The following is a 27,457-nucleotide window of genomic DNA, read 5'->3' as shown; positions in this document are numbered from 1 at the left end:
TCCTGCTGATAGGGAAGATTAGAATCAAGCAAGTTTTATGAATAGAAAATAATGAGCGGATGAGCCTGGAAGAAAATGGAAATGTGATGAGATTAGTAGCTGATGTATACCTCTCTGCAGGGAAAGAAAAGCTTTAAGAGATGTCAGGCTGGGAAATACTTTATTTCCTGAAGTGCGAAGAAGAGATTTGGACAAAGATGTAATATTAGCAGCCACTGCCCAAGAGAATTGGTCAAGGATCTTTCCAAAAAAGCTGCCATTTAGCAGTTGCTGGGTCTACACATGACAAGGAAAAGATGCCTTCATTGTCCTGAGATACAAGGTTCAAACGTGCATTCAACCAACAAATACTTACTGACCACCAACTCTGCGCTAGCACTGTACTAGCCCTGGGAGTGGCTCACAGACTTGTGGGAATCAATGCCCTGCAGAAGACAGACCACAGGTGCACTGTCTCTGGATGGATTGTGAGCAGATTTTCTCCTGGTGCTCCCCAGTAATGTGGTATCTTTGGGCAAGGAGAAAGATCACAAAAATGAAGAGTATGATTCAGTGGCCTGAAAATCTAACTTCCATGGTTCCATGGTTCCATGGGTCATGGGGCCCCTCTGGTTTGTACCTTTTCAAAAACAACTTTTTAGGAAGAACGAACTTTCTGAAAGACAGTTCAGAGCAAACTCTCATTAGATTTTTCCAATCTGTTCCTCAAAGATTGGCAATCCTAGCATTTAGTGAATGGATTTTTTTTTCAATTGAAGTGTAGTTGATTTACAATATTGTGTTAGTTTCAGGTATACAGCAAAGTGATTCAGTTATTTATTTATATTTTTTTCAGATTCTTTTCCATTATAGGTTGTTGCAAGATATTGAAGATAGTTCCCTGTGCTATACAGTAAATCCTTGTTGCTTATCTATTTTACATATAGTCATGTGTATCTGTTAATCCCATACTCCTAATTTATCCCTTTCACCCCCCCTTTCCCCTTTGGTAACCATAAGTTTGTTTTCTATGTCTATGAGTCTGTTTCTGTTTTGTGAATAAATTCATTTGTATTATTTTTTTAGATTCCACATATAAGTGATATCATATGATATTTGTCTTTGACTAACTTCACTTAGTGTGATAATCTCTAGGTCCATCCATGTTGCTGCAAATGGCAACATTTCATTCTTTTTTGTGGCTGAGTAATATTCCATTTTGTATATATACACTTATCTTCTTTATCCAAGTGAATGAATTTCCTCATTTCCATGACTTTGTCATGGCTTTCTCCTATTCTCTTCAGAAAACTGCTCTATTCCATCCAGATTCACCTCTTCTTAAATCTTACCTACATACCTTCCTTCCTTATTTCCTTCCTCCCCTTCTTTCCTTCCCTACTTCACCACATACTTTAATGTTTTCTTCCTCCTTTTCTTTTCCTTCCTCTCATCTCTTCCTCCCCTCCCTCCTTTCTTTCCTTTCATTCCTCATCCCTTCCTTTTTAAAAATTTCAGATAGAGACTCTTCCCTTATAAAACAAACCGTTCTCTAAATGTATTCAACCTAGTAAATATACTTCTCCTGAAATACCTGAGAATATGTCCCTCAACTGTACCTAATAGATAGCAACATGGGATAGGGAATGCAGGGTGGGAAGGGACCAGGATACCTTCCCATCCCCACATGGTTTCTTAATGCCAAATTATAGGTCAAATAAGAGGAATTACATGTAATAAATCTAAAGGCAGATAGTTTATGGCTGGTTTTTATTTCTTTTCCTCCTCCATGGAAAATATGAATGATGCTGGGGGTTTCAGAAAGTTTATCTTCAAGAGTGGCTCCTAGGGCTTCCCTGATGACGCAGTGGTTGAGAGTCCGCCTGCCGATGTAGGGGACACGGGTTCGAGCCCCGGTCCGGGAAGATCCCACATGCCGCGGAGCGGCTGGGCCCGTGAGCCAAGGCTGCGGAGCCTGCGCGTCCGGAGCCTGTGCTCCGCAACGGGAGAGGCCACAACAGTGAGAGGCCCGCGTACCACCAAAAAAACAAAAAAACAAACAAACAAAAAGAGTGGCTCCTCCTTTGAAACCTACCCTCTAATTTACTGTTTGCTCATAGTTTCCTTTCTAGAAATGGCAGGAAGCACTTGTCTGCCCAGCAATGCAGGAGTCTGAACCCATAGGCAGACAGGTCTGAATTCCACCCCCTGCCTTGGTATCAGCCCCTGAGTATTCTTTGAGCAGGTCATTCTCTGTTGCTTCACTTGTGAGGAGGAGATAAAGTTGTTTTCAACCTCTCCTCTGCTCTCTTGGGTGGATTAAGGATTTAATGTTTGGGAAACATTTTGAAGATAAAAAGTAAACATGAAAAAGTAAACATAACATCTACTCTAAACACATTTCTTCTATTGTTTCAAGAGTCTAGCATTTTGAAAAATACCTAAATTAAAGCCTCTGCCATATTGAAATCACACAGATATCTATATCTGGGAATTTATGAATGTATGCCTCATTTGAAACTCAAAGGGCAGCTTGAAATTGTGGAACTAATCTCTTGGAAAGATTGAGGTTATTGTCAGTAATATGATGTTGGGTTAAGAAGCTCATTGGTCTACACCCATTTCCTCGTCTGTAAAGTGAGCAGATTGAAGCAGAATGGGATGTAAACTCCACGTACTCTTGAATTCTCTTAACGTCTAGTGACTGTGCTTTCCTGAATGTAATAGAGGGAAGGAAAGAGAGTTTCTCCTACCCTGAGGTTCTGCAATACATATGGTGACATGGTAGGGATAAGAAAATACTCAACAGTGGTCCTTTCATCCATTTGCCTACCTGTGTGGTGACGATAGATGGAGACACCCAAGCACAGGTAAGTGTTAAAAACTGTGCTATCCACAACTGGTCCTTGGTGAAAATAGATAGGCATCCTCTCCAGAATTAACTGTCAGCGGCACCAGCATCTAAAATCCTACCCATGGAGAGAGTGTCCTTTGAATCCAGTGACCTCCAGGCATATTGTGTTAGAATATAATCAGATCCAAGAGAAGGGTGACATTATTTGTAATTTATTACAGGGCTTCCTAACCATTTTCCCTTTATGGTGCACATAGAAGATGATAACATTTTTATGATACATTTAGGTAAAGGGAAAGGCCAGCCCCAGTTAGAGATCCAGCTGTAAGAGGTCACAGGCATCTACTCAAGAGTTAGGGGGATCAAATATTGCAGCACATCTGACACTGACTTGCCTCATGTGGTTGGAAGCTCTGCCTTCGTTTAATTGGCTTTATCTTTAGATTTCTTCCTTGCACAGAATCTATTAGCCAGGTCTTTAGACTTTTGATAATGAAACTGGAGCCGGGGTGGGGGGGGCGGTGGGAGGTAAAAATAAATCTCTTTTAAGCTTTGTCTTCTGCTTTAGAAGAGTATCAGGTGCTGAAATAGCTCAGACCAATCAAGAGACTCAGAAAAAGGGCACAGAGTACTTCGGAAGAAGAAGGGGTATTGCCAGATGGGCAGAAGGTATGTGGCAGCCAAGTCGGGAGGCTGAGATATTTGGGATTTGGGGCGTGTTCAGCCTAGACAGTGGCAGATGGGTTGGTAGTAACAGCACTCTGGATGATTTCATCCTAGACGTGTGAGGCCACATCCCACCTGCGGTGTGAAGAGTGAACTGTTGATGCCTACTGTGGCCTCAGGGTGCAGCTGCCAGACTGGAGCAGCCAAGGCCCACGTGCCATAGACTTGCCAGCTTTGCTCAAAGCTGAAACGATGGTGCCGAGGCCAATGAAAGGGCATGTTCCAACCGTGTTCACAGGAAGGAGTTGGGACAAGCATTTAGATGAGAGAGAGCATGGGGTGGTGGTTAGGGGCACAGACCCTGGCCCAGGTTGAATCCACTTTACTTTCTAAGCCTCTTTTTTTTTTTTTCCTTTTTCTTTGATGTGGACCATTTTTAAAGTCTTTATTGAATTTGTTACAATGTTGCTTCTGTTTTATACTTTGTCATTTTCGCTGCGAGGCATGTGGGATCTTAGCTTCCCGACCAGGGACCAAACCCGCACCCCCCGCATTGGAAGGCGAAGTCTTAACCACTGGACCATCAGGGAAGTCCCACTAAGCCTCTTTCTAATCTGCCATATGGGGATAATTATCCCAACTTCCCCCTGGGACTGATATAAGGATAAATGAGTTAATATTTATTAAGGACTTAGAAGAGTATGTGCACAGAGTAAACACTAAGTGCCTGATGAGTAAGAGATAACAGAAATGGCCACTGGGGACCACTCAGTTTCACCCTCCTTCCTCCCATTGCCTTTATCAGGGCGAAGGGCATGGCGAATTCTGTAAGAGGGAGCTGCAGGTGTAGATGTGTAACAAAATAATATGAGAAGGTGTAGCTGCACTAAATAAGTCTTGGAGAGCTGAAAGAAGTTGTAGCCATGACCCATGACCTGGTGGCAGTCTTTCAGCAATTGAGGAGAACAGGAAGGGTGCCACAAGGCTGGAGACGAAGATGATCCCAATTATCAAAGGAGGGAAAAGCTTGACTCTAGAAGCACAGCTATGAGCTTGATGCTGATCCAAAGCCACACTTGGGGAGGGAATTTTAAGCAGATGGTTAACAGATGCTTCTACACGGGACGGGCTGCTCAGGATAGGGAAAAGAGCAGGAGCTGGGACGCCAAGCTGACTGGGGTGCAAACCCACGTCCCGTCACTTACTGGCTGAACGGCCTTGCAAAAGTTACATCGCTTCTGGGTCTTATTGTCTCCAGCTGTAGAATAGAAATGGCAGTGTCTCCAGGGTTCCTGTGAAAAATCGTGATAATGTAAACGATCACACAGAGGACTGAGCAAAGCAGACATGCAGTCAATGATATCCATGTAACCAAAGAGGCAGCGGAACACAAGGTTTAGAAGGGAGATCGTGGCAAACTTTTCTGTGAGGAACCGAATAACAAATATTTTAGGCTCTGTGGCCCATACAATCTCTACTTCAAGTACTCAACTACACCTTTAAATCAGGAAAACAGTCATAGATAACATGTTCATAGATGGTATGAATGGGTGTGGCTGCAACCCAATAAAACTTTATTTACAAAAACAAGTGTCCAGTTTTGGCTGTAGTGTGCTGATCCGTGGCTTAAAATCAAGCAGCCAGGAATAAAACAAGGCCTTGCCACATGAGCAGTGTGACCTTGGACAAGTCCATAAATTGAGTTGCTTTGTCTATCAAATGGATTGTAATAGTAGTACCTATCTCATGAGATTGTTTGAACAACAAAAGGAACAATTAAAGGAGCTTGGGCTGTGCCTCTCACAGTGAATCCTCGATGCCTAGTAAGCTTTTGATACCTGCTTCCTGTCATCATTAGGATTATCCCAGTAACCTAGAATAGGGAGCCAAAACCTCCAGTAAGATGAAATTGAATAGGAATGAATGTAAAATCCTGTACTTTGGCCTTCAAAAGGAAACCACACACTTATAGTTTATTGCTTCTCATAAGAAAAAGACCTAAATGGTTTAATTCAATCATGTCACAGAGCTGTGTGACAGGACTGCCACTCAATATAAGTAGAGTCATGAACTGAATAAATGAACTTGAGATTGTCTCTAAGACTACAGCAATTTACACAAGTCTGAGTAAGTTTGATATGCTATTGTTTTGTCCTGGCCATCGTATTTTAAGAAGGAAGCTGGTATATAAGAAAACATCCTGACAGAGGCAACCAGTATAATGAGTAGCAATTCATTATACATAATGAATGACCTGAGAGATGATTATATGAATTAGAATTTTTTTCAGTGTGGGGTGACGATTCTCAAATATCCTTAAGGATTTATGAGTATGGTAGTTTTAAAATATAGCTCCCAAATTACTTGACCCTCTTGTCATCTAGAGGTGGGGTTTATGACCCCACCTCTTGAATCTGGACTCTGGGACTGCTGGCCAACAGAATATGGATCAAGTGATGCTGTGCCAGTTTCTGGGTTCAAGCCTTAAGAAACTGGCACCTGCCACTTCCTGTCCTTTAGGGCTTTTGCTCAAAACCCAGCCACCATGCTATGAAGAAGCACAGGCCACACAAAGAGGCTACTTGTAGATATTGGGCCCGTTGACCTCAGCCCCAGCTGAGGTCCCAGCCAGTGGCCACCATCAACCAAAAGACTTGTTTGATGACCACAGGCCCAGATACCTATGACTTGAATTGCATGAAAGATTCCACACAAGAACTGCTCCATTCAACCCCTAGAACAAGGAGAGTTAATAAAAAGATTATGGTTATCTTAAGCCACCTAATTTGGGGTTACTCAGCAGTAGATACCTGGGACAATGTAGGAGAGGAATTTGAGTTTTTCTGTAGAGTTACAAAGAGTGAAAGTAGTCTATAGGAAGCTACAGTCAGTGTAGGCTAAGAATAGGTAGATAGAAACAGGTTCAATAAGAAGAACTTTGGGAAGATTGAACCTATCAAACAACAAGTGGACTGCTTCATAAGGGATTAGTTCTTCTTATTGAAAATATCTAAATTAAGGCCAGATGACTGCAGGTCGGGAACACTGCAGAGGATTGGGGCATGGGGGAGGAGTGAATTTGATAGGAATCTATGCTTGCTGGTTGGTTGGTTGGTTGATGTCCCAATTTGCCTAGAAAAGAGTTTTGTGCCTAGAAAAGAGTTTCTTACCTAGAAGACACTGGACGAATATTTTATTAATTCATTTAACAAATATTTATTGAATGCTTATTACATCCACTGTTGTAGATGCTCAGGAAATATCTGTGAACAAAAGAGATGAAAATCCATGCATATACGGAGCTCATATTCTTAAAGAGGGAGACATGCAATAAACAAGCTTATATGTGAAGTGTATGTAATATATCAGATGATAGAAAGTGTCAAAGGCAAATATAAAGTGGAGCAGGGGGGAGATATGTAATTCCTGAAGAGAGGTTTACAATTTTAAATATAGGGGAATTCCCTGGAAGTCCAGTGGTTAGTGGCCTGGAAATAGCCATTTTTGGTAAATTAAGGGTTGAAGAGAATGACAGAATTGAACTCTTCATCTTAGAAATATTGAATATATTCTCAGACACTCTTGTAATCACTGGGGACAAGGCAGTGGACAAAACACAAGGTCTCGGCTCCCAGGCAGCTTATGTACTTATATTCTACTACATGGAGAGGTAAAACTAAAATAAATACATCAGGAAGTTTCAATGATTGAGAAACATGGCCTTCCAACAGCTGCCATAACTCCAGAATTCTCAACGTTCGTGTATATTTGGTCCTATAAAGCTCTTGCATCTTCCATGGATAGACTTAACAACAGGTTCCTCTTTGTAATTTTGTCATCATAATGCATGGGGCCATGCTGGTTGCCTTCTGGCTCTGCCTGGTATTCACAGACCACAAGGGTATCGTAGAAAATTGAAACGGGCTCTGCTGTCCTTTCAGGGGTACTGTGTTATTTCTGGTTCCTTTTGTTAGCTGTAAATAACTAAAGAAATTAATCTTTCAGAACTTTGTTTAATTGCCAAGCCACTAACTATTGATCAATGATGAGAGCAGAAAATCTAGGTTAGGGTGGCAGAGTGAGAGGACACATGGATAGTTTCTAAACAATGGCTAATTCCTTGCATCATTAATGAAAAATGATGCAGAGGAGATAATGGGGATTCATCTCAGTTTGGCTTAGGTCTCCAGTGCTATTCCTCCTTCCATATAGGCTAATTCCACATGATGGGCTGAGGTCTAGGGCAGCATGAAGTGTGAAGTCTGAGGAGCTGATGGAATTGTCAACAATTAATATTCCAGGTACCAACATGGCTGGAGACATGAGTGGGTCTAGAGGAGTAATAATGGACGTTAAGACTTTGAGTTAGTTCAGTCCAGCAAACGTTTATCAAGAGTACACTAGTTTCCAGGAAAGAGATGAAGAAAACAAGGTTCCTACCTTCGAGTGGCTCACAGTGTCCTGAAGGAGCCAACACACAAATAGATCATTTGAGTAAACTGTAGACAAGTGTCCACAGTGGCAAGCACAGTTTTGGAAGTAGCTAGAAATCATTATGAGTAATCATGGGATCGGCAATGTTCTCAGTGACGCAACATGAGTATGAACCCCAGAGTGCACAGTTAAAATTGTGCCTACCTCTACCTGACCCCCATTCAGAGAATCATAAAGCACTTGGGAGATCTTACATTATCAGTCTCTTCATTTCCTACAGGTAAAGAAGCAGAGGCCCTTCACTGTCTGAATGTTCTCTCCATTTATTATCATAGGGAAGAGTTTGGGATAGATTAATTCTCAGTTGCACTCAACAACATGTATTTGGCACTTAGAACTGTCCCAGGTGTCAGAACAGAACAAGGAATGAGATGGTCCCTGACCTCAAGTTGCTCATGGTCTGGAAGGATTGAGTGCAGACCAACAAGCAAACAGACACATAAAATTGTAAGATAATAATTAGTGTCCTGGAACTATGCACATAGTGGAGTGGGAACAAGGTGAGGGCATCTACAGCAGTCTGCAGGAGGCAGGAACAGCTTCGAAGAAGGAGTGTTTGAATTGAAGCTTCTGGAATGAGTCAGGCGTATTCCCAAAAGAAGGCCTTCTATGGAGACAAACAGCTATGCAGAGGAATGGAGGTGTAAGAGCATGGCATACTCAGGACCCCCCAGGCTCACCGTATAGCTGAGCATAGAGGGTGGAAATGGGCAGGTAGCACATGTTGAGAATCAAGGCAGGCCAGATCCTCAGCCTCAAGGAGCCCCTGAAGAAAATGCTCTGCAGGTCAGTGACATGATCAGATTTTTGAGGAAGAAATAACGCCTTACAACAAAGGTAAAGGTTAGAGGCAGGCAGACCAGGAGGACCCTGTGGGAGTCCAAGCAAGATGCAAATGAGGCCTGTCCCAGGGCAGTATGGCAGAAGAGATTGGCGTGAGGGGTGCACGTGAGAGATGCCTGCTGGCCTCCACGTTTGCTTGGATGTGGATAGTTAGAACAGGGACACTAGATGGATTCCCAGGATTCTGGTGCAGACCAGTGTGTGAGTAAATGTGGGGGGGTGGTCATCACTGAGACAACACAAATGGAAAAAGGAGGAGGTTTGAGGGTAATGATTTGCCTGTGGCTTTTGGGGGGTTGGGGTGCATGTGAGAGGTCCACAGAGAAGATGCCTAGGAAATAGTTGAACGCATTGGCTTGGAGGCAGGGAACGTGGTTTAGACACAAGAGTGCATATCGGGGAATGATCAGCAAACAGGTGTTGGTTAAAGCCTTGAGTAAGGAAATGGAGGCGTTATGGGTGGAGAGGCAGCTTGGGGTGACTTCATAAAGGGCCTTGAATGATCTACGAAGTCTTTACAAGGTGAGACAGCTTTGGCTAAAGATCTTGTCCAAATAGGACCTGAGTTAGAGTCTAATTTATTAAATAAGTAAACATGGAGCATGGCTTGACACAAAGGTGAGAGCAGTGAACAAAAAGGCAAAATCTGTTTTTGCCCTTATGCAGCCTATCAGCTTGGTGGAGAACCATATATTTAATTAATTTCCACAACCGTAAGTGTTGCAAAAGAAAACTATAGGGTGAATTAAGAGTACATAATTCAGGAGGCGGAGAGAGTGGGGGGCCGGCACTTTGTCTGTGAGGTCAAGGAGGCGTCTCTGAGGAAATGGCATTTCAGCTAGATCCAAAGGATGAGTAGGCAAGATCCAGTGAAGGGCGGGGGAGAGGACGGCGTGTGCAAATGCCATGAGTTGGAAGACACTGTGTTGGAGCACCTGAAGGATGTCCACGTGGCCTAAGGGAGCATGAGAGCTGGTACCCAGGGTGAGGTGGTGATGTAGGTGTACCTGCTTCCCATCGCATGCGTGGAGGCTGCTTCATGAGCCTGTGCAGCTGCCACCCTTCCCTGCCTATAAGCAGATACCTCGAGGACCTGGGTTTTTAACTCCAGGTCAACCCCAAAAGGAAGCATCTTTATAGCAGCAGGATCCTCAATTGAGCAGTGAACTGCAGCCAGGAGGGCCTCTCTGTTGCTTGGCAGCCACCTGGCCCTGAGGCAGCCCCGGAGCTCCACCTCGGAGCCCACTGCAGGGAGTTTGTTGACAAGCAATGAGGAGGTGATTTTGTGCACGGTAAAGACTGCAAGAGTCGTCTGGATTTGGAAAAGGAGCCGTTCAAGCAGTAAAGAGAGGCAGAGGAGTTGAGCAGCCAAGAAATCAACATGTTTTGGTCAACACAGCTCACCTGGGAGTATAACATTTTAGTTCAGCAGCAGCAGTAAAACATGCCTATCCAGAAATTACCATGTCCAAGAATTAGCTCAAGAGTCAAAATCTAGCCTTGGCACCTAATGGCCTGACGTGTTTCTTTTGTAAAACATAATAAACCAATTGGGAAAATAACCTTGGAAGGAAACTGGATGGATTTTTCTTTTTTTACACAGAACGTTCTTATTAGTTATCTATTTCATACATATTAGTGTATATATGTCAATCCCAATCTCCCAATTCATGCCCCCCCGACACACACACTTTCCCCCTTTGGTGTCCATGCATTTGTTCTCTACATTGGTGTCTCTATTTCTGCCCTGAAAACCGGTTCATCTGTACCATTTTTCTAGATTCCACATACATGCGTTAATATACGATATTTGTTTTTCTCTTTCTGACTTACTTCACTCTGTATGACAGTCTGGGTCCATCCACATCTCTACAAATGACCCAATTTCATTCCTTTTTATGGTTGAGTAATGTTCCATTCTGTTTATGTACCACATCTTCTTTATCCATTTGTCTGTCGATGGACACTTAGGTTTCTTCCATGACCTGGCTATTGTAAATAGTGCTGAAATGAACACTGGGGTGCATGTGTCTTTTTTTTTTTTTTTAACATCTTTATTGGAGTATAATTGCTTAACAATGGTGTGTTAGTTTCTCCTTTATACAGGCTCAGCAGCCATGGCTCACGGGCCCAGCCGCTCTGCGGCATGTGGGATCTTACCAGACTGGGGCACGAACCCGTGTCCCCTGCATCAGCAGGCGGACTCTCAACCACTGTGCCACCAGGGAAGCACGCATGTGTCTTTTTGAACTATGGTTTTCTCAGGGTATATGCCCAGTAGTGGGATTGCTGGTTCATATGGTAATTCTATTTTTAGTTTTTTAAGGAACCTCCATACTATTCTCCATAGTGGCTGTATCAATTTACATTCCCACCAACAGTGCAAGAGGGTTCCCTTTTCTCCACACCCTCTCCAGCATTTGTTGTTTGTAGATTTTCTTATGATGCCCATTCTAACCTGTGTGAGGTGATACCTCATGGTAGTTTTGATTTGCATTTCTCTAATAATTTGTGATGTTGAGCAGCTTTTCATGTGCTTCTTGGCCATCTGTATGTCTTCTCTGGAGAAATGCCTATTTAGGTCTTCTGCCCATTTTCTGATTGGGTTGTTTGTTTTTTAATATTGAGCTGCATGAGCTGTTTATATATTTTGGAGATTAATCCTTTGTCCGTTGATTTGTTTGCAAATATTTTCTCCCATTCTGAGGGTTGTCTTTACATCTCATTTATAGTTTCCTTTGCTGTGCAAAAGCTTTTAAGTTTCATTAGGTCCCATTTGTTTATTTTTGTTTTTATTTCCATTACTATAGGAGGTGGGTCAAAAAAGTTCTTGCTGTGATTTATGTCAAAGAGTGTTCTTCCTATGTTTTCCTCTAAGATTTCTATAGTGTCCAGTCTTACATTTAGGTCTTTAATCCATTTTGAGTTTATTTTTATATGGTGTTAAGGAGTGTTCTAATTTCATTCTTTTACATGTAGCTGTCCAGTTTCCCCAGCACTACTTATTGAAGAGACTGTCTTCTCTCCACTGTGTATCCTTGCCTCCTTTGTCATAGATTAGTTGACCATAGGTGTGTGGGTTTATCTCTGGGCTTTCTCTCCTGTTCCATTAATTTATATTTCTGTTGTTTGTGCCAGTATCATATTGTCTTGATTACTGTAGCTTTGTAGTATAGTCTAAAGTCAGGGAGTCTGATTCCTCCAGCTCTGTTTTTTTTTCCCTCAAGATTGCTTTGGTTATTCAGGGTCTTTTTTGTCTCCATACAAATTTTAAGACTTTTTGTTCTAGTTCTGTGAAAAATGCCATTGGTAATTTGATAGGGATTTCACTGAATCTCTTGATTGCTTTGGGTTGTGTAGTCATTTTCACAATATTGATTCTTCCAATCCAAGAACATGGTTTATCTCTCCATCTATTTGTGTCATCTTTGATTTCTTTCATCAGTGTCTTATAGTTTTCTGAGTACAGGTCTTTTACCTCCTTAGGTAGGTTTATTCCTAGGTATTTAATTCTTTTTGTTGAAGTGGTGAATGGGATTGTTTCCTTAATTTCTTTTTCTGATTTTTCGTCATTAGTGTATAGGAATGCAAGAGATTTCTGTGCATAAATTTTGTATCCTGCAGCTTTACCAAATTCATTGATTACCTCTAGTAGTTTTCTGTTGGCATCTTTAGGATTCTCTATGTATAGTATCATGTTATCTGCAAACAGTGACAGTTTTACTTCTTCTTTTCCAATTTGTGTTCCTTTTATTTCTTTTTCTTCTCTGGTTGCCTAGGCTAGGACTTCCATAACTATGTTGAATAATAATGGTGAGAGCGGACATCCTTGTCTTGTTCCTGATCTTAGAGGCAATGCTTTCAGTTTTTCACCATTGAGAATGATGTTTGCTGTAGGTTTGTCGTATATGGCCTTTATTATGTTGAGGTAGATTCCCTCTATGCCCACTTTCTGGAGAGTTTTTATCATAAATGGGTGTTGAATTTTGTCAAAAGCTTTTTCTGCATCTATTGAGATGATCATCTGGTTTTTATTCTTCAATTTGTTAATATGGTGTAGCACATTGATTGATTTGTATATATTGAAGAATCCTTGCATCCCTGGGATAAATCCCACTTGATCATGGTGTATGATCCTTTAATGTGTTTTTGGATTCTGTTTGCTAGTATTCTGTTGAGCATTTTTGCATCTATATTCATCAGTGAGATTGGTCTGTAATTTTATTTTTTTGTAGTATCTTTGTCTGGTTTTGGTATCAGGGTGATGGATTTTTAAAAGAAAGCAAGAACTCCTACGAAAATTTATCTGAAGTCTATTAAATCCATCCTCCTAACCTGCTTGTAAGAGAAACCTAACTAGATTGCAGTTCCATTTTGTAAAAAGCCATAAATTTGTTTTTCCACATTTTGGGCCTTTTTTTCCCTCATTTTTCCTGTCAGGTTGCTTCATTAGGTGGAAAACTGGATGACCAGAGGCTGTAATTTACTGTTGTTTTTCTTCTATTGATGCTGAGTGCATCTTTATGTTCCTTCCAGCCTCCAAGTATGTATTTTGAGGTAATAAGCTGTCTTATTCAAGGTAATGATTTAAAGATTGAGTAGAGGTTCCTCTAGGTTTTGTGGTTAAACACAATATCAAGAATTGCCAAAAGTTCAATACCTGACTTTAGGCTTAATAACAATGAGACCTCAAGCCTCTCTTTTCTCACCTGCAAAATGCGAGTAAACAAAACTGCTCCACTTGCTGAGGAGAGTGTTTTTGGAAAATGAATGAGATAATATATGGAAGAGTGCTTATATGGCACCATCTGCATGTTAAGTATTAATATGATAATAATTATCATCACTATGACCAAGAAGAAGATTATTCACACTAAGACTCAAAGACATTTTACATCTGCCATGCAAATTCCTTATCTACATATTCTTCTTTTCTCTCTTCTGTCAATTTTCACAGACACACATAAGAATAGCATCTCAGATATGGAAAGGGGTTGGCCATCCCCCCTCACTTCCCAAAGAGGAAAAAAATTATTTTGTGACTGTTAAAAACATATTTTAACTGTCAAAGGTGCTTACAACCAGCCATCAAAATTGTGAAGTATACATCAGAGTTTTCCTTTTGTTCGGTGACAATGTAAAAATCACAAATTTTACAGGAAGATGGAAAAGAAAGAAAGGAACATGCATACTGAAGGAATTCAGATGCTGAAAGAAGTTCCCAAAAATTAGATGAAATACCCATGGGTTAACATATAATAAAGGTTATACTGTTTTTTTGTGTCTGTTGAGGGGAGCATATTTTAAGTCTACTACAGCTATATAACTTGACACATTTCGTAAAGTCAATCCTATTTCTTCTCCCTCTCCACTCCACACCACAATAAGAGCCTTGCCACCTTCCTACCCTTTCAGCAATGATTTCCATGACTGGATTTAGGGCCTTCCCTGCTTTTATGGATGAACTATGAAGAGTTATGCATTTGACATGAACTACAGGAATAAGAGAAGTTGAGATGCCCTAAGGCACAGAATAGACCTTTCATGGGGTGGCAGGGGAAGGAAAGAGTGACAAAAAAAGTTTTTCTCTTTTCTAACTGTAAAATGCTTTCTCTTCCAAAACGCAGGTGACTGTGACAGATGGTGGTTTCTCTCCAAAACAGTCAACCATTTGGGTGGTGGTTCAGGTTTTGGATGAAAATGACAACAAGCCCCAGTTCCCAGAGAAGGTCTACCAGATCAAGCTGCCAGAACGTGACCGGAAGAAGAGGGGAGAACCCATTTATAGGGCTTTTGCATTTGATAGAGATGAGGGCCCCAACGCAGAAATTTCCTACAGTATCGTGGATGGGAATGATGATGGAAAGTTCTTCATTGACCCTAAAACTGGCATGGTTTCTTCCAGAAAGCAATTTACAGCAGGGAGTTATGACATTCTAACGGTAAGATTTTTCTGAACCTCAATAACATTAATGCAGGGGAGGAAGTTATTTTCTTAGTCATGTATATTGTTTAAGCAAAAAATCTCTGGGGTAAAAAGTGCAGCCACACAACAGTGGAAGGCTACTTTCTGTTTCAGTGATATTCTTAATGAGGCCATTTCCTTTTGTTGTGTCCTATCAGCCAAACTCCCCATTCCCAGTACACAGCCTGCTCCATCATTTACTCAATTACACTTCCTGTGGCTCCAGATCATTTCAAGCTACTGAGCATAGATGTAAACTGAGGGGAGGGGAATAGCAGAGTGACATAACCTTCCCACTGCTCATTATGTCCTGAAAATCTCCCAAAGAAAACAACTCTTGTAATTGTTGACAATGGGTTAGAACATGAATTTAGCTGTATAAATTGTGAGATACAAATCATAACTAGGCTCATTCTGTAAAAAGTGAAAAAACTTAAGTAAAGAATGACTAAATTTTTCATTGTTAGAAAATTAAAAATAAAAACAAACATCTCAAATAGAGGCTTAAACTCCCATACCTAAGTTGCCAGCCTGCACTCCCCACCCATAACCACTTTAGACTTGTAATGCCTATGCCCAAAGGGGGACTGCTCAGCCTCACAGGTGATGGGCACTTCCCAGGGTCTCAACAACTGTCAAGAGTTAGCACCGGGCTTCTCTGGTGGCGCAGTGGTTGAGAGTCCGCCTGCCGATGCAGGGGACACGGGTTCGTGCCCCAGTCCGGGAAGATCCCACATGCCGTGGAGCTGTGGGGCCCGTGAGCCATGGCCGCTGAGCATGCGCGTCCGGAGACTGTGCTCTGCAACGGGAGAGGCCACAACAGTGAGAGGCCCGTGTACCGCAAAAAAAAAAAAAAAAGAGTGAGTTAGCACCATCTTCCATCCTTCTCTTAGTCTTCCGCCTTCTCCACTGTGTATGGTCAGTCCTTTATTATTTTAAAGGATAGTCAGAGTGAATTTATTTATCTTTATACTCCTATGGTCTGGACTTGGATTCCTTTCCCTGCTCAGTAATGTATCCAGAAGAGTGGGCAGAGAAAAGAAAATAATAATAATAATAATAATAATAATAATAATAATAATAATAATAATAAACAGCCCGGTTTCTACCATTAGCAGCTCTCATGTATATGTGCTGTTGCAGTTGTGTGAGACTTGCCAATGGGAATCTTTGAGGACTGGGTGGATTGCAGTGGATACTGTTGGTACCCTGTCCAGATCCCCTTTATCAGGCTGGTGCAGACATCCCCCAACTGTTGTGAGTGTTGGCTGCTAAGGGCTCACAGGTGCCCCCTTCTCCAGAGGGTCATCCTTGGCTGAACTTTTTGGCCCAAGAGGTTCCACACTCCTACCCCAGCCCAGCAGCCCACAGCCAATAACTACTAACTGACAACAGATATAAAAGTCCAACCTCCTTGCCTCCAGGTGGATCTAACACTTTGATACAATTATTCAGAGCTCCCTTTGGGATCAGGCTGAGGTTAGACTTCAACTGAGACCACACCCTTGCTTAGCATCTTCCCCGTCCATCCTGCTTTCTTCACTCCCTTTCTCCTGGGAACACTTCCTCCTGAAACCATTTGTACGCAAATCCCTATCTCAGACTCTGCTCCTAGGAAACCCTACCTAAGACATCTACCTTCAAGCGTCCTTCATCTCACAGGAATTTTCTGGGGCAGAGTGATCATCCATGAACATAGCATTAGGGAGCTATGAATTGTCACTGTTTTTAAAGGCTATAACTATTAGCTATGCACCTAAAAATGTTTTTATTGATGTAATATTTTTAAATCCATTTTTTATTTTGATTTTTAAATTTCTGTCATTGATGTCTGCTTGTCGGACTTAACTGCATTACCCCCCACCCCGCCCCCAACACACACATTTAAATCCAGGACACCACAGCTGTTAACCCTGCATATCTGAGCAAGGAAACATGCTTTTCTCAGTCCTTATATCAGACCATAAAGAAGAGTCATTAACACCCTCTTCCTTACCCCACTGGCTCGAGGAGCCCATGTTTCCACCAAGAGAGGTCTCTTTCACCTCTTCAGAGTTAACGTAACTGAAGGGCCTCTGAGACGAATTTTACAAGGCTGATGCCTTTCCCACGCCCCCTCCCATTATCTTCCTGGAATCCTATGTGACAGTTCTATGTGTCTATGTGATGCACTTTGTTCCCTTTCCAACACTACCACCAGAGGTATAAGGAATCAAATTAGCTCTTGCTACTCATGTAACTATCATTCGTGTCCGTAAAACACTAAAATTTGTAAGTGCACCATTTATTCTTCAAGTTTTCCACATCTGCAAGGGTGGCAGTGATTCAAATCACCTTCTGGCAAATGTGGTGTGGGCCCCCCACGTGACCAAGTTGTTTTCCCCAATCCCTGAGCCCATTCTCTCCAGATGTCCATTGTCTTCTTCCCCTTGCTGACCCTGTGATGAGGATGGACTCTCAGCCCAACAACATATGAGTGATAGATCGAGACTTCCACCAGGATCTGGGCTCTAAGACAGTTTTCTGTTCTCTCCGTGTGTGAGTAGATAAAGGCAGTGGACAATGGGCGCCCTCAGAAGTCCTCCACGGCCCGCCTCCACATTGAATGGATTAAGAAACCACCTCCTTCACCTGTACCGTTGACTTTCGATGAGCCGTTTTATAACTTTACAGTCATGGAAAGTGATAGAGTCACCGAGATTGTAGGGGTGGTGTCTGTGCAGCCAGCTAACACCCCTCTGTGGTTTGACATTGTTGGTAAGTTCAAGTCCTCCAGAGCAGTACTGGGCAATGTAATCATTGACTGTTCAGAGCAACTAACAAAACAAACAAACAAGAAACAACGATTAGCACTAAGATTAAAAAGTATATAGTGCTGGAATGCAAAAGAGCCAGTAAAATGAATAATCGAGCTGTGCTTTCATTCTGACTCTGTAGCTAAGCTGAACAGAAAGTGCTCTCTGGCTGGATTTTCCATAGTACGTTATTTACTGCAATCTTAATGTCTTTCTGTGTGTCATTTAAATTCTATTGTCGCACTTGGCTAATCTCATTTCTAAATGTATTGATGGTACTGGACTTGCTGTCCTTCATTTCTCTCTTTTTCTTCACCTTTTTCTGCATTCTGTTCTTTTTTTTTTTTCTGCTCCCGACTGCCCTGCTTCAAGGTGGCAAGCATGCTCGAGAGATGTTCTATATTCTACAGACAGCTTGTGGGCAGAACTGTTCAACAGAAGGTACCCTTAGTACAAACACATTTGCTAAAATACAGCTATCCAATCTGCCTTTTACAGTTTTTTTTTTTTAAGCAAATTAAATTACATCTTTCATAACTGCCTGTGACAGGCTGAAGTGCAGCCCACAAATTTCATACATGCCTCTAACAGCTATTGCATTACTTGTATCCAGTGACTCCTTTGTTTGAGGTTTAATGGGTTTGGATTTGGGGCAGGGGTGGGGGGTTGTTGTGATTTCTTAAAAAAATTTTTTTTTCTTTACTTTTGAGGTATGTGGGCTTTTTGTTGTTTTGTTTTGATCTTTTTGTAGGTTGGTTTAACTGGGCCTTTTCCAATTGAAAATTAAATTCAAATAGATCACAACCCCTCGGTTTTGCAGCAGGAGTGCCATTCGTAGACCAGAAGGCCCCACCAGGAGAGTCCCTGGCTGCTGTCCACAATAGGAAGAGCAGGAAATGCAGCCTAGATATATAGCCAGGGAGAGCTTCCCGTGAGAACCGAATACAGAAAGCAGATGGATGCAGGCAGGATAGACCTTGGAAGCCAACCTTTAAATTCCTTGAAAGCAAGCAAGCAAGCACGCAAGGCTACAAAAAGAGAGGGCAAAACAGCACCACTGCCCTCCACAACCAGGCAGCGAGAGGCAGTGGAGAGGAAATAAGTGCTGAGGGCCAGGAAACAAAACGAGGGGAGAGTGTGCGCCAGCCCTGGATCTGACACTGAGTCGAGCTGGAGCTGACTTCCCACAGTTCTCCATGGAAGGCTGGTCTGGGGGAATCATTTCCTTCCACATGTCACTGCTTGGATAGGATGGGTAGGAACCTGCCTCTCTTCCCAGGAATGGCTGGGTCTGGGGAAAGCATTTAGAACATTCCACATCTGTTTCAATGAAACACAGAAAAAGAATGCCCCATGGCCCCCAATCAAACTTCAGTAGAGGGTCCTCTGAACTCCCCAAAAGAAAGGGCTTTTTTTCTGCCTATTTCATTTTATGGAATGCCAGTAGAACTTCTGTGTTTTACTTAATGGGCATTAATCACACCATCCCTGTACATTACCACCCTCATTCCCAAGCTTTCAACTCCGTCTTCATTTCCACTTAACGCATTTGAAATGGAACCTCTTCTGATCCATGAAAGATGTCTCTGCTTCTGTATCTTCTCAGTCATTTTCAGGTCATTAAGTTATTATCCAATGCAGTGTCTTCTTTCTTGGTGAAACAGAGGGTCACACCTATGCATCCTCTGGTTGTCTGTGCTATCACCTTTGGTGATTCCTTCAGAACCACCCTCAGTCAGTCACAGAAGATGCATCTCAGTCTCAATGTGTCCCCGGTGCAATCATGACTTCTTTTAAATAACTTGAGGAAGAGTACAGTGGAAAGCCAACAGGCTGCAGGGCTCCTGCCGTGCTGTCCCGAGATGTGAGAGGAGTTGCCCTCTGCCATCAGCCACCAGTTCATCTCCCTCCTCCCCTGACGCTCCAGTTTGCAAGCACCTCTACAGCCTGACAGCACTGCTTCTCTCCCTTGTGTGATGCATGCATGCAACCTCCTGACATGCAGCACATCCCACCCACCCCAGGATGCCCTTGCTTGCACTTCTTGTCAGAAATCTTGCAAGCACAGCTTTTTCTGATGCTCAGTCTGACCAACCACCTGACCCCAGTTATCCAGTCACTTTTGCAATTCCTCAGCATCCCTGCATGTGTGTGTATGGTGTGTATAGGTAAGCATGCCTAGTGGTGCTCCATGTAACCTTACTTGCATGAATTCCATGCCAGCATTATTAGTGCTAGTGTACATTTTCATTTGTGTTTATCTTAGCTTCAATGTTAACCCTCAAGGTCAAGGTCTTTGCCTCCTGATTCCTTTCTCCTGCCAATGCTTCTTTTGATGTCTATCCACGGTGAGTGGAATAAACAATGGTGACCGATGGAGGTGCCCCAGGCAGCCCATGTGTTAACACTACTGATGCCTCCTGAGATCCATCCAGAGTCAGTGTGACCTTCCACTGTATTCCCAGCCTGAGCAACACAGCACCTTTGACCAAATGAGGACTGGTCCAAGAAGAGATGGGCAGCTGACAGATGAAAGTCCTCACTGGAAGGAGTCCCTTTAGGCTGCTTCAAATCCATATCCATGATCAAAAACATGGCATCCGTTTTCATGTTTCTCCATCTTTATTCCTAAATCTATACTCTTATTATAGAATCCTCTCAGTTTTAGTACATAAGTACTTCTCTTAATGAATACCTACCGGGTTGTTCCTCTAGTTTAGATACTTCCATCACAGATTTCACTGTATATCTCATACCATCTAGTCAAGCTTCTCCTGAAAATTGAACTTACTGGGCCAGATGCTCAAACAGAACCTGATTTTATTTCCATTCCCGCATCCAGCCAACATATTAAAATGTCAACTCTTTATTTCACGGCAAAACTACAAACTTTTCCCCGGGTGCTGGCTGCACTCAGAATGGATATGGTCCTCCTTCCAGCAAATCCCCCTCCTGAAAATCCTTTCTGACCTAAGGATCAGATCATATTTTTTTCAACCTGCTGACAACAACTTTCCCCTTCTCTAAAATCCTATTGTTTCCTTTATCATATTCAGATGTTTCATTCTTACTTTCAAGCTGTCTTGCTTGTTTATCCTTGGCCACTGAAACTCTCTGCTGTCTCTTCCCTTCCTCCTAACCTAAACATCTTCCCTGGGCAGGCTAACATAGAGGAGAGAGAGGGAAAGTGCTTCTCAGTACTTAAGAAACATAGAAGTGTACTGTAGCTGGATAGACACCTGTACAGACACTTATGGTTACAGACAATACCACCTCCTGGCCTAACAGTTATAGCTTACAAATGCTATAACTAATGAATTCTCATTAAATCAGCAGAAATAGTGTTCCAGCATGCCTTTTCCCCTGAGAGTATTGTCTCCTCATTTCCATATTTCGAAATCTGCCCGAATCTTGTTTAACTGCATTTCTTTTCCTCCCACCGTGATATGAATTCACAAAAACCATGTCGAGAGCAAGATTTCGTTCCCAAGTCTGGACCCCGCCAACAAGGACCTGCCAGATACTTTCTTGTGCCTCCAAAGAGACCACTGCTTACAATGTTACGGAGCTGGACTCTTCTCAGCTTCCAGAAACAGAAGCCCACTTGTAACCGAGTTAAGAAAGCTATAATTAAAAGGAAACATTATAAAGTTCAGCTGTTCTGTGGTTAAACAGCCCATTGCACAGCATGTTCCTTCCCTGTGTTAAAAGGGAAAGAAAATGAAGGGAACAAAACTAACCCACAATCCTTTGTGGCTTTATCACATATCTTCACACTTCTCAGGAGACTATGATTTCAACTCAGCAGCATCTTGATTTACATACTCTCTAATGTGCATGCAATCTGGTCCCTGTATCCTTATCCCACGGGCAAATATTTGTATTGTAAAGATCACCATTATTACACACTTCAAACCATTCCTCTTTACCTCCAGTTTGATGGGGGATACTACCACCCACTTTTCTAGCTTTTCCCCTGACTTAGACTAGAAAAACTGTTTTCCTTGTAGACAATAAGCACTTAAAATATTTCTGTTTATTTGCCTCACCCAATATGTAGAGAAGAGAAAGGCTGTTCTTTGAAAATAATCCTCTGATGGTACAAGGGAACACATGGGTCCAGCTCTAGCAGAAATACATTTCTGTGTTGCAGGTATAGAAGGACTGCCTGGGCCCTTACTTTGTCATAGGTTTCTGCGGAATTTGGGTTCTTGACTGCTTCTGTCTCATAAGCTTATACCTGTCCTTAGACAACCTTGTCCCTAATGGAGCCATCCCTTAATAGGGTTCCATCAAATAGGCAAGGTAAAGTCTTTGATGGCACCCTGACTAGCACTTCATCTCTCTGGATCTTCTCTAACCTCGTGGCCAGATTTCTTTATCACAAAACTCCCCCCAACCCCTCGCAAGAGAAGCCATGTCTGTGTCCCATTTTTAATACAGCTCTTCCTCCATCAAGATGACGCTTGCTCAGAGTCATCAGTTGACATCATTTCTTCTAATTGGATCCCGAACGTGCCTCTCTTTTCTCCATAGCAACAATGTGGTCCATAGGAACACACCTGAAGAGACTTTAGGAAAATAATAAAAAGCCTAAAACAGCTTCGGATATTATCATTTGTAAGAAAATGAATTTCAAACCAGATTCTAGACAGGATTTTCCTTCCTACCACTGTTTCCCACCTCCAGCCTGCATCTCCTGCCTTCCATGTAAATATCCGTTTTAGCCCTGTACTGTGCTTGCTTCATTCCAAGGCAGAAAATTATTCATGACCAAACCATAGAAATGGTGTTTAGCATTTTTCCTTAAGTTAGGTGTAGATGATGAACTTGAATGAACAGCTTGCGAACAACTCCCGTAATTCATTGAGATTCAGCAGCTCAGTGTTTTGGAAGCTTCTCCCATAGCTCGTCTCCCTTGGTGACTACTAGATTTTGGTTGGTATTTTTACCATCGCACATAGAGTGGATTGGAATCATAGCTAGAGGAGGGGCCCGGAAGCTTCTCTAAAGGGAAAGCTGTGAGATAGTCAGCATTGGATCTCATTATGGAGAGATGGTGATTCTTTAAAGAAAAGCTTAACTAAATCATGGCCCAACACCCTGCTGCCCGGAACATTCCAGCAGTAGCTGCTGGCTCAAAGTATTTTCATTCCTGTCCCATTTTTAAAGCTTTTTGGGACACTCCGACTTGGAATGTTTAACTTTAGAATCCAGTAGAAATCCAACACGCCTCTCTCGTGCTCTTTGTTTACTCCTTAACACCCGTCTTGACCGAAAATGGTCAAAGAGAAATGTCCCTGACATGAATTCTCTGTTATGTGGGCTGTTCACAACCTCGCTTTTAACCATCTCTGCCTCACACCCCTGCAGCAAGGCTCAGGCTGTGACTTCTCTTAATTCCCCACTTTGTTGAAATCAGACCAGCTCCGCAGTGTCCTCCCTCCTCCCCACCCTTTGTTTAGCCCAGCGCTGCTGCCCCAGCACACTCTGGCTTTGCATGTTGTTACTGGCTCTGAGGAAGCACATCTTTAAACAGAATGCTGCTAGTGAAAGCAGACTCCTTCCATTTAATATTCTCACCCCAGATGAATTGGACATGGGTTCCTACAAAATGAAATAACCTTTCAGGCTAAAAGGAGGCTGAAAAATGAGGCCTGGGGGAGAGAGACGGAGTCGTTCATGAAATGGGAGGCTTAAGTGGTAGGTTATGAAATTGTGGGAGGGTTGATGGTGAACTGCTGGTCTAGATTCTGTATCCCTTGTCAGAAATTCATTTTAAAACGCAGGGAAGATTTGGGGAACCTGGTTTTACATGAAATCTTGGTTTAACTAGGAGCTAAAGCCCTAGAAGTGAGTATCAGAGGCTGCTAGCCTTATTGATGGATGGAAAGACACTCACAGGATTTCTTTGTCAAGCTCACCTTGATCTGCTTTCTCTTTGTGTATCTCCCCTGCCCCTTTCAACTTTTCTGTTCTAGAGTATTTGAAACAATAAAGGTGAATGGGGGAGATACACACACACACACACACACACACACACACACAAACACACATGCAGGAGGAGAGAAAACTGTAAAAAATCACTACCATATTGAGGAGAGTTCCCTGTGCTCTGCCCAGTATTCTTCAATAACCTAAACGGGAAAAGAATTTGAAAAAGAATAGGTACATGTATATGTATAACTGAATCACTTTGCTGTACACCTGAAACTAAAACAACATTGTTAATCAACTATACTCAAAATAAAATAAAAATTAAAAAACACCACCATAAAAGTAGCCAAAAATGTTTTTTGATACAAAAAATGACTAATAAGAAGGTGCACAATCTATATGCCATATGTAAAATATGTAAATTTTATGCCACTAAGCACATGAAACGATGATGTATTTCTGTATAGGGAAGGCCCCGAGGAAAATGTGACTCTAGGGCAGTGAGGGAGAGGAAATAGAATTGCCCCATTGAAACAGTAACTGAAACTGGAAATCTTTGCTTGTATGTTCTCTAAATTTCATTTTTATTTGTCTTTAAACTGGAGCAAATCAAAGGCTTATAGTTTGTGTAGTTTCTATTTTACTTTGGCCTACAAATTTTCACCTTCCAAAATAATTGACCCTCCTCCACCCCCCCAAAAATAATCATAGTACTCAAATTTAAGAAAGTAAAAATTTTGGTTAGGAAGACATTCTAAAGATGATTTTAAATGTGATTTAAAATATGATTTAATACCCACTAGAAATGACTTGAGAAGTTGCTTTCCCATCTTTCCTTCTACACAGTCTGAGGCAATTTTGTGTCTTTTCTTTGAAAGTTTCCATGGTAGAGTTTTTTTTTTTTTTCATAATATACCACTTGATAGCAAATGATTTTTCTTTGCTCATTAGGACGGTTATTCAAGACACGTGAATCAGTCATACATTTCATTTCATGTGGTTATCAAGATGAAACATTCCCTTTGAAATCGGCATGGTGACCTAAGGCTTACTTCCCTTTCAGCCTAGATTTCCTCCCCTTTCTCTTTATCCTGTTCTTCAAAAGACATTTTTTGGAGTTAACATTTAGTATTTCTCAGTAAATCAATTAAAGATATTAAGTGGAAGATGAGTCTCTTTTTGAGATGAAATTTTTGAAAAATATATCATCTCCAAGCAATTCTCTGGTACACCCATATCTCCATAACTTTAATTAAATGTCAAGGGCAATTATGTTCTCTCTAGCAATTAAATAATCTCAAGTGTATATGACAGCTACACGCAATAAGTATCTGAAAAACCTGGTCATATGTATGACCAGGTTTTTTTTAAATATGCCACATTATTTGTTTCGTGTCATTATACATCAGATTCTAGCAATTCAGGTAAAATTCTCTTTTCCTTTAACTCATCTGCCCATTTCTAATTCTAATATCATAGAAATTGTATATAATATTGTTGACTGATCATCAAAATTAAATGCAAAAAAGAGAAGCCAAGATTTCTTTTCTAAAATATGAAATTCAGTAAATGTATTTCCTTATGTGCTGTAGTTAAATAAAATTATTGTCCAAGAACAAAATCTGTGGACATGATGGAACTTCAGGCTAAAGTAAATAGAGCTTGTGAACATATACTGATACTAATTAAAATCATTCCAGCACTTATACCAATATCTTCTCTCCCCTTAAAAAAAAAATCTTTCATTTTGAAAAAGATCATAAACTACACTTTGGTTCACAGAGATGGAAACACCTACAGTAATTTCCACAAAGTCTATGCTGTCTTAGGCACATTAGTTACAGATTATGGATTACACCTAGTCCAGGGGGAGAAAAGTAAAATTTTCTAAACTTTTCTATGGATTATTTTATCAGCTGATGTTCCACAGCTGATGTTTTCATCTCCTTCTTTCCAGATTTCATTTTGTAAATCTCCCATAATCTTTCTGTTTTGGGGGGAGAAAGATAATTCACACTGTCAAGATGGCAAAAATATATTTCTATAAATATCCCAACTTACAGAGAGAGAACTTTTAATAAGAAATTCAATTTTATTGCTTTTTCTTATTTTCTAGTATTTATAACTTTATTTCTGACATCTAATTGAGGGAATCTGAACTCTACCAACCACATGTTTACCATCAATCCTGGAATGGATTTCAGTGTCTACTCATTTTTGTTAATAATAATTGGACTGTTTGTTTACCTAGAATTTAATCTATCAATACTTTGGAAAAGCAAAGGATCTACAAATTCCTAGCCCAGAAGCCACAAGGGGTTGAAGGGACTTTAGCTTTCTAAATATTTTATAGAGTCAGTTTACGCTTCACTGCTATAACATTAGTGCTGAGGGGATTTTTGCAATACATTCTTTTTTGTGACATTTGTTATGCATTGTAGAGGCTGTGCTTTGAAATATGAATTAAGTTAAAAACAAAAGGTCCCATTTAAGATGTACAAAATTGAGCAATAGGGATGCCTGTCAAAAAACATTTCTTTATAAAATCTCCCTTTAAAGCTGTATGCTTCAATATGTGTAATAACTTTTCAGATATGCTAATTTCATGTTGTTTTTGTGAACTCGTCAGGGGGCAATTTTGACAGCTCTTTTGACGCAGAGAAGGGCATTGGGACCATTGTCATTGCAAAACCTTTGGATGCAGAGCAGAGGTCCATCTATAATATGAGTGTGGAAGTCACCGATGGGACAAATGTTGCTGTCACTCAGGTAAGATGTCAAATTACTAAATAGTGGTAAGGCCGAGAAGTCTGCTAAAGTCAGAGGTGCAAGCAATTAAAATATGTGTTGAAAGTAGTAAATTATGTCCATGGATTTTTAGCGTTTAAAAAAAAGCATTTGCAAGAACAGCTTAGACAAAGGATTCTATCAACAACATTACATAACTTAGCTGCCTCTTTCAAGAAATTATGATTGTTCATGCATGGAAGAGTGATGTGTATTTGTTTCCCGATCATTTCCTGTAAGATTTATCTCTTTGACAACAAAGTCAGCTTTCCTTGAATTTACAAAGAGAAGGACATCTGTAGTGTCTGAGTTAACACACCATGATATTCTTCACCTCCTCATGCTTTAGTCACAGAAAGGTAAAGCTAGAGAATGCCTGAGTCCAAATTCATTTTACAAACTAAGATAATCTAAGTAATATATCCAAGGTCACACAGCCTTAATAAAGAACAAGAGAGCTGGGTGTCCTGACTCCTATCTCCTGTTCCAGACCCTATGCCAGTGGTTCTTCATCCTGGATGCACAGTAAAATCCCCTTGTTGTGGAGGGTGTTAAAACCAATAAAGCCTGGGCCCCATCCCCAGAGGTCCTATGTGATTCTAACACGCAGCCAGGGTTGAGAACCATCACGTCTACTCTGCTACTTGAGTGTTCATGAAAGGGCGCTGAGAACAAAGGAGAAAAAAATGTCTGGGTGAGGGCTTCCCTAGTGGCGCAGTGGTTGAGAGTCCGCCTGACGATGCAGCGGACACGGGTTCATGCCCCGGTCCGGGAAGATCCCACATGCCACAGAGCGGCTAGGCCCGTGAGCCATGGCTGCTGAGCCTGCGCGTCCGGAGCCTGTGCTCCGCAACGGGAGGGACCACAGCAGCGAGAGGCCCGCGTACCGCAAAAAAAAAAAAAAAAAAAAAAAAAAAAATCTCTGGGTGAGACTAATACAATGTTAGATATCAATATGGAGCAGATGTACCCTACATGTGAGATTTTTGTTTGTTTGTTTTGTATTTTAGCACCAGAGACCTTAAGCCAGTTATGGCAGAGGACCTGCACACACACATAGCCCCTAACCCCTCCCACCCTCCCTGCCTCTCTCTTCTGTTCCCATGACCCCAGAAACCATCACTAATCGATCAAGGG

General features: G+C 41.6%; 1 protein-coding gene across 1 annotated transcript in view; it reads left to right on the top strand.

The window, feature by feature from the left end:
- FAT3 (FAT atypical cadherin 3) overlaps positions 1–27,457 on the top strand; it is a 592,627-nt gene that overhangs the window by 417,666 nt on the left and 147,504 nt on the right. Inside the window, 3 exon segments of the mRNA XM_007449656.1 lie at positions 14,464–14,778; positions 17,348–17,558; positions 26,163–26,302. Of these exon segments, the coding sequence (XP_007449718.1) occupies positions 14,464–14,778; positions 17,348–17,558; positions 26,163–26,302 (666 nt within the window).

The sequence above is a fragment of the Lipotes vexillifer genome, unplaced genomic scaffold, assembly GCF_000442215.2.
Source record: "Lipotes vexillifer unplaced genomic scaffold, Lipotes_vexillifer_v1.1 scaffold536, whole genome shotgun sequence".
Classification (NCBI taxonomy): domain Eukaryota; kingdom Metazoa; phylum Chordata; class Mammalia; order Artiodactyla; family Lipotidae; genus Lipotes; species Lipotes vexillifer.
Note: the sequence above shows the minus strand (reverse complement) of the source record. Positions and strands in the feature narration are given on the sequence as shown.